Genomic DNA, 14,471 nt, shown 5'->3' with positions numbered 1-14,471 from the left:
ATTAACTGTTGAATAACAACAAAAACAGCAGGCCTTCAGTCTCCACCTACGATGCTGCCTTATGAATAAAATGTTGCAGTACATTGTATTTTTTTGGGTTTTATATAAGGTATAAAACAATCAGCATCATAGACTTGTTCTAGTGCTAGATTTTCATGATCAGCAAACGCTTGAGAAATTTAATGCCATGCCTTTTTTTTTAAGGATTTCTGCAATCAGCTTCAATTTTCAGTTTGTTGTGATAGAACTTTGCTTGTTTCATGATCAGCATACCATTAAGTGGCAAATGTTCACTCCACCGCTGGCGATACATAATTAAGAACTTCGTTTTTCACTTTATGCAGTGTTTTTCTACTTTTCATTAACTTCTGTTCATTACATTATGTGAGGTCACTTCTCAGAACTGTCTGTGGTGAACAGTGACCTGAAAATTATCTGGGAATCTTCTTAGCATCTTGTGGAATTTTCAATCTGTGACATCATGTCAGCACTAAAAAAAAATTTCAGACTGAGGTTTTCGGAATTTGGAATTACAGATAACGGCTACTCAACCTGTATCAACCAGAAAACCAACAAGGTTCCTAGTCCAAGCTGAGAGATACTTATGATCCTCATTAATGCCAGAACAAATGGGACTCAGCTATTTACTGGATAAATTTGTCAAGCCAAAAAGAATTGCTTTGACCACAATACCCTACAATTTTCTTACCTAAAACGTCTGCCACGTTGTTGATTCATTTTTGCTCTTGGAGCCACACCATCAACAGCCATGAAAAAGACCTTTCTTGGCTTAATGATCCGAAAGAGAACTTCTATATAGTGGAAAATATCAGCGAATATTTTTTCTTCAGAGATTCGAAAGTGCACATCTTCATCATTTGGGTGAGAGCATTGGTGGATAATTCCATTCATATCCAAATAGAGATTGTCAAATTCAGGAATCTGAAAAATTGAACAAAACATTAGTAATAAGAAATTTTTAAGGGAAATCAGCAAAACTGAAAAATTTAACAAAATGTGATGGGAAAATACTGAAGAAAAGACACTTAACAAGAATATGATAAAGTAACTTTTATTTTACTTAAAATGTTTCATTATTTTGCACACTTTAAGCACATTTACATAACAGCCCTTTCAATTTACTCATCATAACAGGCATATTCCTCATATTCTTCAATGTTTCACCGAAAAATGTTTAATACACAGGGTACAAAACAACACTCAAATAGTTCAATATGCCACACGCTGTGACTTTACATAAAGCCAGGAAGATCCAGGCAAGTAATTGGTCCACATAACTTGACAGCTGTTCCAGATCATAGGACTAGATGCATCAATCCCTTTGACAAGCAGATCCCAACTTGGGTCACAGCATAGAGATCTTGAGGTGGGGCTTGATGGGTGGCAGATGCTTCGCAGTGGTCATCAGATGGACATCCTCCTTCTTAGATGTTTTGTCAATTTAAGCCCACTACATCTCCAGAGGGCTCAACAGTGCTACCCGGTGTCCCAGGTGCACCTCCTTTCACATTTGGCCACCCATGGGTAATTTTAGGGCCCAGCTGCCATCACTCTGCTTCATCCATAACCAGTGGTTGCTTTAGAAACATAAAAATAGGTGAAGTAGGCCCTCGTCGAAATCATTTATATATTGTAAACAATTGGGGTCCCAGCACCTAGCTTTGCGGTACCCCACTAGTCACTGACTGCCATTCTGAAAAGGTCCCGTTTACTCCCACTCTTTGCTTCCTGTCTGCCAACCAATTCTCTATCCACATCAATACCATAACCCCAATACCATGTGCTTTAAGTTTGCACACTAATCTCCTGTGCCCTTTTGACTTTATCAAAAGCCTTTTGAAAATCTAAATATACCATATCCGCTGGCTCTTCCCTATCCACTCTACTAGTTACATCTTCAAAAAATTCTATAAGATCCATCAGACATGATTTTCCTTTCACAAATCCATGCTGACTTTGTCCGATGATTTCACCTCTTTCCAAATGTGCTGTTATCTCATCTTTGATAACTGACTCCAGCATTTTCCCCACCACCCATGTCAGACTAACAGTCTATAATTCCCCGGTTTCTCTCTCCCTCCTTTCTTAAAAAGTGGGGTTACATTAGCCACCTTCCAATCCTCAGGAACTAATCCAGAATCTCAGGAGTTTTGAAAAATTATCACTCATGCATCCACTATTTCTTGGGCTACTTCCTTAAGCACTCTGGGATGCAGACCATCTGGCCCTGGGGATTTATCTGCCTTTAATCCCTTCAATTTACCTAACACCATTTCCCTACTAATAAGTATTTCCCTCAGTTCCTCCATCTCAGACCCTCGGTCCCTTACTATTTTCGGAAGATTATTTATGTCCTCCTTTGTGAAGACAGAACCAAAGTAGTTATTCAATTGGTCTGCCATGTCTTTGTTCCCTATGATCAATTCACCTGTTTCTGACTGTAAAGGGCCTACATTTGTCTTGACCAATCTTTTTCTTTTCACGTATCTATAAAAGCTTTTACAGTCAGTTTTTGTGTTTCCTGCTAGCTTTCTCTGATAATCCTTTTCCCCTTTCCTAATTAAGCCCTTTGTCCTCCTCTGCTGGTCTCTGAATTTCTCCCAGTCCTCAGGTGTGCCGCTTTTTTTTGCTAATTTATATGTTTCTTCTTTGGACTTGATACTATCCCTAATTTCCCTTGTCAGCCACGGGTGCACTACCTTCCCTGGTTTATTCTTTTGCCAAACTGGGATGAACAATTGTTGTAGTTCATCCATGCGATCTTTAAATGCTTGCCATTGCATATCCACCATCAACCCTTTAAGTATCATTTGCCAGTCTATCTTAGCTAATTCACATCTCAAACCTTCAAAGTTACCCTTCGTTCAGAACCTTTGTTTCTGAATTAACTATGTCTCTCTACATCTTAATGAAGAATTCCACCACATTATGGTCACTCTTTCCCAAGGGGCCTCGCACGACAAGATTGCTAACTAACCCTTCCTCATTGCTCAATACCCAATCTAGAATGGCCTGCTCTCTAGTTGGTTCCTCAACATGTTGGTTCAGAAAACCATCCCGCATATATTCCAAGAAATCCTCTTCCTCAGCATCCTTTCCAATTTGGTTCACCCAATCTATATGTAGATTGAAGTCACCCATTATAACTACTGTTCCTTTATTGCATGCATTTCTAATTTCCTGTTTAATGCCATCCCCAACCTCACTACTACTGTCAGGTGGCCTGTACACAACTCCCACCAGCGTTTTCTGCCCCTTAGTGTTATGCAGCTCTACCCATATCAATTCCACATTCTCCAGGCTAATGTCCTTCCTTTCTATTGCGTTAATCTCCTCTCTAACCAGCAATGGTACCCCACCTCCTTTTCTTTCCTGTCTATCCCTCCTGAATATTGAATATCCCTGGATGTTGAGCTCCCATCCTTGGTCACCCTGGAGCCATGTCTCTGTGATCCCAACTATATCATATTCATTAATAACTATCTGCACATTCAATTCATCCACCTTGTTACGAATGCTCCTCGCATTGACACACAAAGCCTTCAGGCTTGTTTTTACAACACACTTAGCCCTTATACAATTATGTTGAAAAGTGGCTCTTTTTGCTTTTTGCCCTGGATTTGCCTGCCTGCCACTTTTACTTTTCACCTTACTACTTTTTGCTTCTACCCTCATTTTACACCCCTCTGTCTCTCTGCACTTGTTCCCATCCCCCTGCCACATTAATTTAAATCCTCCTGAACAGCAGTAGCAAACGCTCCCCCTAGGACATTGGTTCCAGTCCAGCCCAGCCCAGGTGCAGACCGTCCTGTTTATACCGGTCCCACCTCCCCCAGAACTGGTTCCAATGCCCCAGAAATTTGAATCCCTCCCCCTTGCACCATTTTTCAAGCCACGTATTCAACTGAAATATCCTCCTATTTCTACTCTGACTAGCACGTGGCACTGGTAGTAATCCAGAGATTATTACCTTTGTGGTCCTACTTTTTAGTTTATGTCCTAACTCCCTAAATTCACCTTGTAGGACCCCATCCCGTTTTCTTACCTATATCGTTGGTATCTATGTGCACCATGACCACTGGCTGTTCAGCCTCCAATTCCAGAATACCCTGCAGCTGCTCAGAGACATCCTTGACCCTTGCACCAGGGAGGCAACATACCATCCTGGAGTCATTTGCTGCCGCAGAAACGCCTATCTATTCCCCTTACAATCAAATCCCCTATCACTATACCTCTCCCACTCCTTTTTCTTCCCTCCTGCGCCGCACAGCCACCCATGGTGCAATAAACTCGGCTGCTGCTGCCTTCCCCTGATGAGACATCTCCCCCAACAATATCCAAAACAGTATATCTGTTTAGGAGGGAGATGATCTCAGGGGACTCCTGCACTACCTGCCTACTGCTACGCTGTCTAGTGGCCACCCCTTCCCTTTCTGTCTGTGTAGCCTTTACCTGCGGTGTGGCCAACTCACTGAACGTGCTATTCACGACTTTCTCAGCATCGCAGATGCTCCAGTATGAATCCAATCGTAGCTCCAGACGCTCTATGCGGTCTGTCAGAAGCTGCAGTTGGACACACTTCCTGCACGCATAGTCGTCAGGGACACTGGAAGCATCCCTGATTTCCTACATGCTGCAGGATAAACAAACCATGGGGCCGATCTCAGCTGCCATGACTTACCCAATACTTGCCTCAACTTTTGAAACTTTCTCCTTTGAAAGGAACTTACCCGGCCTTACCTCATTTGGAGTGAAGCTCGTCCTCAGCCTCTCGAGTCAAAGAGGCTTCACTGGCCCACTCACTCACTGGCCGCTTTCCACAGGGCGCTCCGCTTGAGGTAACCCTCTATTTATTTGTTTGAGCTTTTCAAACTGCTTGGTCACCTGACCTCGATTGCCCAATCAGCTGCTTTCTGCTGAGTCTGAGCTATTCAAATCATGATTGTCTAATCTACGGCTTTCTGCTGAGCTATTCAAATCTTGATTGACTTCATTGCACAGTCCAACTGCCAAAACTGCCAGAATCTCTTGAGTCAAAGCCTCAAATCTCCATTCCTTCACTGGCCCACTCACTCACTGGCCGCTTTCCACAGGCCACTTTACTCGGCTACCAAGAGAGTTCTTTTATAGCATGCCGCTGGCCCTGGCCTTGGACTCCCAATCCCTTCAGCAATCCGACCATGGATGTAGCCACAAATCCTCTGTAGTTTTTTTTAGAAACACAGAAAACATACAGGACAATACAGGCCCTTCTGTCCACAAAGCTGTGCCGAACATGTCCTTACCATAGAAATTGCCCAGGATTACCCATAGCCCTCTATTTTTCAAAGCTCCATGTACCTATTTTAAACTCCAATATGCAAGGTCCAGCAAATGCATCTGTGTTTGAATGACTTGTCAACACACATCACAGTTTAAGCATCATTAAGCACTCAAAACTCAAATTAAGAGCAAGTTTTCAAAGGAAGGAGAAATTCTTCAGCAGCCTGCCTTTGAATTACATTTCAAGTGTCCAATTGCTCATTGAGTTTTCAGAAAAGGGATATCTAGTAAAGTCATAATGCCACAGAGATGTAAATTTATTCATCAGGCTGATTCCAGATTCAATATCAAATATAGATTCTTTTTAATTACACTTATATGCTGGAACAATTATTAATCAATCATTGAATCCCCCGAAAACATTTCTTTTTGCAGAATGACAAACAGTATTTTTCTTCTGCCATCAACTCATGATTACTTGCACAGAAATTAATATAAACAAGCATCATGTTGCACTGACACCCTTTCCACTAGAAATGAAACCACTGGCAGTAGATATGGTTATGCATGACAAAGTAATTTTGGAAATAGGTGCTGATACATATTCATAGAGATAAAGAAAATAATGAAAAGTCACACGGGCAAAATTCAACTAGCTTACAAGCGTCATCCAAATCATGGTCATGCATTAAGACAATGCTTTCGTAAAATACTCCCAACAGACTATTTTATTCCTGCAACTGAGTAAATTAACAGCCAATTTTCCATTGGATTAATGTACAAGAACAACATCCAGCTAGTTTAAAAATTACTATGAATTGTATTATGAGATATGACTTACCTTTTTGGGTTTGGGAACAGTAAACAGTGAGAATTCATGTGTGAACAATTACACAATTATCAACTGGCAAATGACTACTTGAATAAGTTAGTAAAAGTAATCAGTATCCTCAATGTTGGAGTCATCTTTTTCTACCTACTATGTATGATTCAACATTCTATGATTTGTATAGAAAGGGCATTAGGCATTTTGAAGATCTTTTTATCGATAATCGCTTCGCATCCTTTCAACAGCTCTCTGCTAAGTTCAATCTGCCTAATGCCCATTTCTTTAGATATCTCCAAATCAGACACTTTATCAATCCTTTAATTCCCAACTTCCCTGAAATGCCCGAGAAAAATGCTATGGATTTATTTATTTCTATTAATCCACTGGGTAAAGGCTTAATATCCTTTATTCATGATAAATTAGTATCCTTACGGCGTGCCCGTGGATAAAATCAGAATGGTTAGGGAGCATGACTTAAATATTCCTTTATCTGATGAGGTTTGGGACTCGATTCTCAAATCGGTTAATTCAACTTCTCTCTGTGCTCGCCACTGTCTTTTACAGTTTAAGATTGTTCATAGGGCCCATATGTCCAAATCTAAATTATCTCGATTTTACCCTAATATTAGTCATCTTTGTGATAAATGCAAAAGTGGCGAGGCCTCTCTTTGGACCTGTCCTAGCTTAGAGAAACTTTGGAAAGATGTTTTTATAACCTTATCCTGTATTCTGAATTGTCACTTAGAACCTAACCCTTTAATTGCTCTGTTTGGTTTCTTGGGTGAGACAGATATATGCTTGAGTTCGACTAAATGTCGAATATTATCTTTTGCTTCTCTCCTGGCTAAATGTCTAATCCTCCTTAGATAGAGAGATGTTGCCCCGCCCACACATGCTCAATGGCTTAACGATATCATGTCCTGCTTAGACCTTAAAAAAATTCATTATTCAATTCTTAATTTGGATATAAAGTTTCATAAGATCTGGGGACCTTTTATTATTTTCATAATTTTCCTCTAGATTAAGTTTTTTTTTCAGTCCCTTGCTTTCAGCTCTTTTTTTTGGTAGTAGGCATTATTATCTTCTGTTTTCAAGTGTATTTACAGTTTGGGGGTTTCTCTCTCTCTCTCTCTCATCTGCACTGGACTCACCCCCCTCTCTCAATAGCAGCACAGGTCAATAGGGTCAACTCTGGACCCCATCTCAAACTCGGTTTGCCCATCACAGGATGAACTTTAGGACCCGGGAGAGCTCAGGACCCACTGCCCGCGACTGCTGCTGAATCCTCAGTGCTTCTGTTCCATTGATGGAAAACGATCATGATTGAAAATAAAGTGGAAATAATAAAGCAATCAGAAAGAGGCGAAATGCCATCGGTCATTGGAAAGGTGTTAGGCTACAGTCGGTCAACGATCAGAGCAACTTTAAAGGATAAAGTAAGAATAATGGTGCATATTAAAGGCCCTGCCCTGATGAAAGCTACAATTATTACTAAGCAACGCAGTGGTTTAATTATTGTACATACGTTTCTTAAGTGTTTTATATGCATAGAAAGGAAAAATACATACTATATACTAAGATAAACGGTTGACTAACTGATGCTAAATAATACTGGATATACCTGTTCCGACTTACGTACAAATCCAACTTAAATCCGGAATTAGAAACGGAACTCATTCGTAACCCGGGGACTGCCTGTATACTAATTTACTTCCACCACGCCCCAACCCATGTGACAAATTACTCATAAACATACAACACAAAATAGATATGTGACTCCAACATTGTGTGTGTGTGTGTGTGTGTGTGAGAGTGAGTGAGTGAGTGAGTGAGTGAGTGAGAGAGTGAGAGAGTGAGAGAGTGAGAGAGTGAGAGAGTGAGAGAGTGAGAGAGTGAGAGAGTGAGAGAGTGAGAGAGTGAGAGAGTGAGAGAGTGAGAGAGTGAGAGAGTGAGAGAGTGAGAGAGTGAGAGAGTGAGAGAGTGAGAGAGTGAGAGAGTGAGAGAGTGAGAGAGTGAGAGAGTGAGAGAGTGAGAGAGTGAGAGAGTGAGAGAGTGAGAGAGTGAGAGAGTGAGAGAGTGAGAGAGTGAGAGAGTGAGAGAGTGAGAGAGTGAGAGAGTGAGAGAGTGAGAGAGTGAGAGAGTGAGAGAGTGAGAGAGTGAGAGAGTGAGAGAGTGAGAGAGTGAGAGAGTGAGAGAGAGAGAGAGAGAGAGAGAGAGAGAGAGAGAGAGAGAGAGTGAGTGAGTGAGAGTGAGAGTGAGAGAGAGAGAGAGAGAGAGAGTGAGGGAGAGAGAGAGAGAGAGAACAGGCAGGATTTAATGTTATGGTTCTTCGGCTGATTCTGATTATTTACCTTTGCTTCAAGGACACTTTTTTGCCTGCTTGTTAAGATTCCTGCAAAGACAGCAGGGTGGAGCCAGTTGATGGACAGCCAGTGTCCAACATGTGGAGATAAAAAGCAGGTCTGCTAAGACACAGGCAGACACACCGCGGGACACTGAACGAGCTTCCTGCACCCACGTGAAGGTGGGGGGTTTTGGAGGATCGATTCGGGGAAAATCGATCAGTGGTTCAGTGTGTAAAGTTGCCACCAGTGGGGAACTGTTTGTGCATCCACCCTCACCTGGGTGACAGGTCCACCACTGAAGAACGGTCGTACGTGGTATGGTCATAGTCGGTGACCATAACAGGAAGATCGACGGCAACGGTATCACCTCTCTCTCTCCAACAATACTCAAACAACTACCTCGAGCTGAACTGAACTGATCTCTGCATCATATTGTAAGACTGTATCCATTTACCCCTAGCTCTGAAAGAGCCCGGTTTTGGTTCCCATTTCCACACTTCTGTATATATCATTGCTAACTTGTTTCATATATTTGCATTTAATAGTACTGTCTTGCTTAGTTTACTAATAAACACTATTAGTTACTAGTAATAACAGACTCCAAAGTGTTTTCCATTTCTGCTGGTTCTTAACCTGGTCACGGTGTACGTGACAACCCACACTGAGATAGGTTAAATGGAACAAGTGGGGGCAGTGTTGACTGGAAAAGGGGGGTCAGAAAAATTTAAGAAAAATACAAAGTTACACATTCAACACAGTGTTAACGGCAATGTGATCTGACTTAAAATGACAGACGGCACTCTCCTTCCTCAAGCCGACGAATTTTTAATATAATACTTTATGGCAGGCCGCTCATAAGTACGAGGTGTTTGTAAGTCGGACGTTCGCAACTTGGGGACTGCCTGTAGTTATGTATTCTTGCTTTTTCTTAGTTTTTAGTTTTAGTTTCATTGAGAGAGAGGGAGCCAGGGGTAATATTTTTATTGATTTCTTAGTTATGCTTAATTTTGTTAATTTGAATACTAATTGCTGTTATTTCACTACATCACTAATTTAGTTTCGTTAATTTCTAATATTGCTATAAGACTGTTCATCTTTGCTGGTTTTGTAATAAAGGATCAAACATACTTTTCTTTGACTTGGAACTCAGTTATTTGGAAGTGCATCATACAGTGTCAATTCCCGTACTCAGTCTCTCAGTGATTTTGGTTTGTTTTCAAGTAACCACTACACTTACATTTTCAATACCACAAGAAAATAGGAAAAGTAGAGTAAAATGGAGAACAATTTTCTTGATGAATAAACTTAATGATCATGAGTTCAATGTCCATTCAGAAATCAGATGGCAGAGGGGAAGAAACAGTTCCTGAATTATTGAGTGTGTGCCTTCAATCCCTCCCTCCTGTTGATAGCAATGAGAACAAGGTGTGACCTGGGTGATCGGGGTCCTTAATGATGGACACCCTTTTTGGGGCACCCTTCCTTGAAGATTACCTGGATATGACAGAGGCCAGTGCCCATGATGGCATTTACAACCATCTGTCACTTACTTCGATCTTGTGTAATAGCCACCCCATACCAGAAAGTGATGCAGCCAGTTAGAACTCTTTCTAAAAGTACATCTATAGAAATGAAAGTATTTTTGGAGATATACCAAAACCATGAACATGAAATAAAAATGTCAAAATACAAATCATCCCAACAATTGGGACCTCTTCAGGGGCAGTGGGACAAGTACAAAAAGGATGGGTTGCATTTGAATCCAAGGAGCAGATTTACTGGAGCTGTTAGGAGTGGTTTAAACTAATATGGCAGGGGAATGGGAACCAGGATAATAGAGTTGAGGATAAACAAGCAGGTTTACAAGTAGATGATGGGTGTAAAGTGAACGCAAGGAAGGACAAGCCAATGATTGGGTACAAATACAGACAAAGCAAAGAATTAAATTGTACCAGAGGCAAAATTCGGAAGGATTAAGATTGCAGGACTGAACGTTCTGTATTTATATGTGCATTGCATTTGGAAATAAGGTGGACAAACTTGTGGCACAATTAAAGATTGGTTGGACTGCACAGAAGCCAAGGAAAGGGAGCAAAAGTGAGCGGGAAGTTTCATGTTTGGGAAGCTTTTAAAACCCAACAAAAGGCAACTAAAAAAGCTATAAGGGAAAATATGATGACAGACTAGCCAATAATATAAAGCAGGATACCAAAAGTTTTTTTTTCAGTTATATAGAGTAAACGTGTAGAGAGTATAGAGAGTTGATATTGGACCACTGGAAAATGATGTTGGTGAGGTTGTAATGGGGGACAAAGAAATGACAGATGAAATTAATGGGTACTTTGCATCTGTCTTCACTGTGGAAGACACCAGTAGTGTGCCAGGGGGCAGAACTGAGTGCCATTGTTAGTACAAAGGAAAAAGTCAGAGGCAAACTCAAAGGTCTTAAGGTGGGTAAGTCACCTGGTCCAGATGGACTACATCCCAGAATCCTGAGAGAGGTTGCTGGGGAGATAATGGATGCCTTGGTCATGATCTTTCAGGAATCACTTGGTTCTGACATGGTCCCAGAGGACTGGAAGATTGCAAATGTCACTCCACTCTTTAATGAAGGAAGGGAGGGAAAAAAAAGGAAACTACAGGCCAGTAAGCCTAACATCAGTGGTTGGGAAAGTGTTATTAAGGATGAGGTTTCAAGGTACTTGGAGACTAATGATAAAATAAGTCAAAGTCAACATGGTTTCTGTAAAGGGAAATTTTCTTCAAGGAAGTAACAAGCAGAGTGGACACAGAAGAGGCAGTGGACGTCATTTACTTGGATTTTCAGGAAATATTTGATAAGATGAGACTGCTAAACAAGATAAAATCCCATGATGTTGCAGGAAAGATACTAACATGGATAGCAGAATGGCTGACAGTCAGGAGGCAGCAAGTGGGAATAAAAGGCCTTTTCTGGTTGGCTGCTGGAGACTAGTGGTGTTTCTCAAGGGTCAGTCTTGGGACCACTGCTTTTGCAATTGTTTGCCAGTGACTTAGATAATGGAATTGATGGCTTTGTAGCAAAGTTTGCAGAAGATACGAAAATAGGTGGAAGGATAGGTAGTGCTGAGGAAGCAACACGATTGCAGCAGGTCTTAGACAAATTGGAAGAATGGGTAAAAGAGTGGCAGATGGGACACAGTGTTGGGGAAAAAGGAACAATAGTGTGGACTATTATCTAAATGGGGAGAAGGTTTAAACATCAGATATGCAGAGGGACTTAGGAGTCTTAGTGCAAGACTCCCAGAAGGTTAATTAACAGGTTGAGCCTGTGGTAAAGCCAGTAAATGCATTGTAGGCACTTATTTCAAGGGGAATAGAATATAAAAGCAAGGAGATAACCCTAAGGCAACACGAGTGAATCTGCAGATGCTGGAAATAAATAAAAACACAAAATGCTGGCAGAACTCAGCAGACCAGGCAGCATCTATGGGAATCTATGGCAGATGCTGATGAAGGGTTTTGGCCCAAAACGTCGTCACTAACTCCTCCCATAGATGCTGTCTGGCCTGCTGAGTTCTGCCAGCATTTTGTGTTTTTATGATATAATGCTCAGGCTTTATAAGACACTAATAAGGTGACACTTGGAGTACTGTCAACAGTTTTGGGCCTTATATCTCAGAAAGGATGTGTTGTCATTAGAGTGCGACCAGGGGAGGTTCATGACGATGATTTTAGGAATGAGGGGATTAACACTGAGGAGCATTTGGCAGCTTTGAGCTTGTACTCACTGAAATTTAGAAGAATGTGGGGGGATCTCACTGAAACTTACTGACTGCTGAAAGGACTAGACAGGAAATATCTTCTCCACATCCACCCTATGGTGGGGGTACCCAGAACTAGAGGGCACAGCTTCAAAATTGAGGGATGACCCTTTAGAACAGAGGTAAGGAGGAATTTTTTTTTAGCCAGAGGGTAGTAAATCTGTGGAATGCACTGCCACTGACTACAATGGATGCCAAGTCCATGCGTATATTTAAGGCGGAAGTTGATTTTTTTCCTGATCAGTCAGTGCATCAAGGGATATGGTGAGAAGGCATATATGGGGTTGAGTGAGATCTGGAATCAGCCACAATGGAATGGCAGAGCAGACTCAATGGACTAAATAGCCTGTTTCTGCTCCTGTCTTACGGTCTAAAGAACATCAGTACCTCTACTTCATTAGGATGTTGAGGAGATTAGCTATGTAATCAAAGACTCTTACACGCCTCTAGATGTATGGTGGAGAACATTCTGGATGTTTGTAGCACAGACTGATAGAGAACTTCCAATACAGGATCGCAAGAGACCACAGAAGGTTGTACACTCGGCACATCCCTCCTGCCATCAAGGACATCTTCGAGAGGTCATGCCTCAAGAAGGTGACATCCATCATTAGAGACACTTTGTGTCCTTCATTAGCGAAGAAGTAAAAGAGCCTGATGACCCACACTCAAGGTTTTAAGAACAGTTTCTTCCCCTCTACCATAAGAGTTCTGAATATTCCATGGACCTCTACCTCCTTTGTCGTCTTTCACACGACTTTGAAACTTATGGTAATTTTTATGTTTTGTACTGCTACTGCAAAATAAAACATCCCATGTTCCAAATCAGCGACCATACACCTGATTTCTATTCAAAGCTGAAACTCATTTAATTGCATCAAATAAAATTGTATTTCCCCTTCAAAAATAAATCCAAGGTAGCCAGTACATAAATAACTGATCATGGCACTTTGACCGATTCGAATTACAAATGTTAGTAAACAGAAAAATGCAACTTACAAATGCTTCTTAACAAATTCGGAGAAAATGAAAACAAGAACCATGAGGAAAGTGGCAGTGAAGAATTAAACAACACTGCAGAGATGGAGACATAGAGAACCGTATTAGATTTCTTGAACCGTGTGTTGACACAACGAAATTAAAACTACCAGGAACAACACGAAGAGAAAGAAGACAATATGTGAAATATTCGATCGCCAATGTAAATTTAAAACACTGAAGGATTAAAGAGCAGCATAGCTAAGGTAACGCCGGCCTCAGTCGAAATATGTGAACAGTAGGTATGCAGGTCCGTTCATCTCCGACTTTTCAGTTTACTTTTCGGTGAAGTATAAGGAATGGAAGCAGTTCGAACTGCTGCGATAATGAAAAGCCCATTTTCAACGCACAACTCCAAATCCTTCAATGTTGTAAGCTGTAAATGGCGAGTTAAATAACCGGAGCCTAAGGCCAGGGAGGGAAGCCAACCTGGCGGGGGCCACAGGCCCACAGGCCTGGCGCTGGCTCCGGGTAACGGCCTAACGAAAGGACGGGGTTAAGGCCTCCAGAGCTCTCTCTTACCTGATGCTCCTTCACCACCAGGCTCAGGCACGGGTAGCGCTCGCTGATCCAGCGGTAAAACTTGGGGACACCCATGGTGACAGAGCAACGAAGCGGAGGACGAGAGCGCAGAAAGAAGGAAGAGGTTGGCGAGCGGGCTGTGAGCCGGTACTGGGCAGGCGCAGTCTCACGGCCGTAGCGGGCCGTGAGCCGGTACTGGGCAGGCGCAGTCTCACGGCTGTAGCGGGCCGTGAGCCGGTACTGGGCAGGCGCAGTCTCACGGCCGTAGCGGGCCGATGACGTAACTGCCGGCACCAGCTGCTTCAACCCCTCTCCTTTCATCACTTATATTTGTCCAATTTGTTCCACCTTGAGGGCTCAGAGTAGCATTTTCGCCTCTGGACCACAGGTTTGCCTTTCTGCAGCTTTTTTTTTTGCATTCCTTCCTCTTTAGAATATCTCGAATCATTTCATGGGGCTTTTGAAAGGAATGGAAGCCACAACAGATTCTGCATATGCTTGAAATCTGGAGCAACAAAGTGCTGGAAGAGCTCAGCAGCTTAGGCAACATTGCTTCAAGAAAAGTTCTGATGAAGAGTCTCAGCTCGAAACATCCACTCTTCATTTCCCCCCATAGATGTTATCTGACCTGAAGTTCGTCTGCATTTTTTT

At 41.9% G+C, this 14,471-nt stretch overlaps 1 protein-coding gene across 4 annotated transcripts in view; it reads right to left on the bottom strand.

Annotated features, from left to right (window-relative positions):
• Nucleotides 1-14,036, bottom strand: part of xrn1 (5'-3' exoribonuclease 1) — a 144,809-nt gene extending 130,773 nt beyond the window's left edge. For 2 of the 4 annotated variants that reach the window (XM_059993785.1, XM_059993775.1), the window contains exons 1-2: nt 13,821-13,998; nt 710-942 (exon numbers count right to left, since the gene is read on the bottom strand). In XM_059993785.1, coding sequence (XP_059849768.1) covers nt 710-942; nt 13,821-13,895 — 308 coding nt within the window. In that variant the 5' untranslated portion in view covers nt 13,896-13,998. Of the gene's footprint in view, nt 1-709; nt 943-13,820 lie in introns of all 4 variants that reach the window. The other 2 variants (XR_009516465.1, XM_059993792.1) reach the window with 2 other exon arrangements.
• Between the last annotated feature and the right edge of the window lie 435 nt (nt 14,037-14,471).

Source organism: Hypanus sabinus, chromosome 2 (genome assembly GCF_030144855.1).
Source record: "Hypanus sabinus isolate sHypSab1 chromosome 2, sHypSab1.hap1, whole genome shotgun sequence".
Taxonomy (NCBI): Eukaryota; Metazoa; Chordata; class Chondrichthyes; order Myliobatiformes; family Dasyatidae; genus Hypanus; species Hypanus sabinus.
This window is presented reverse-complemented; position numbering and strand designations above follow the sequence as displayed.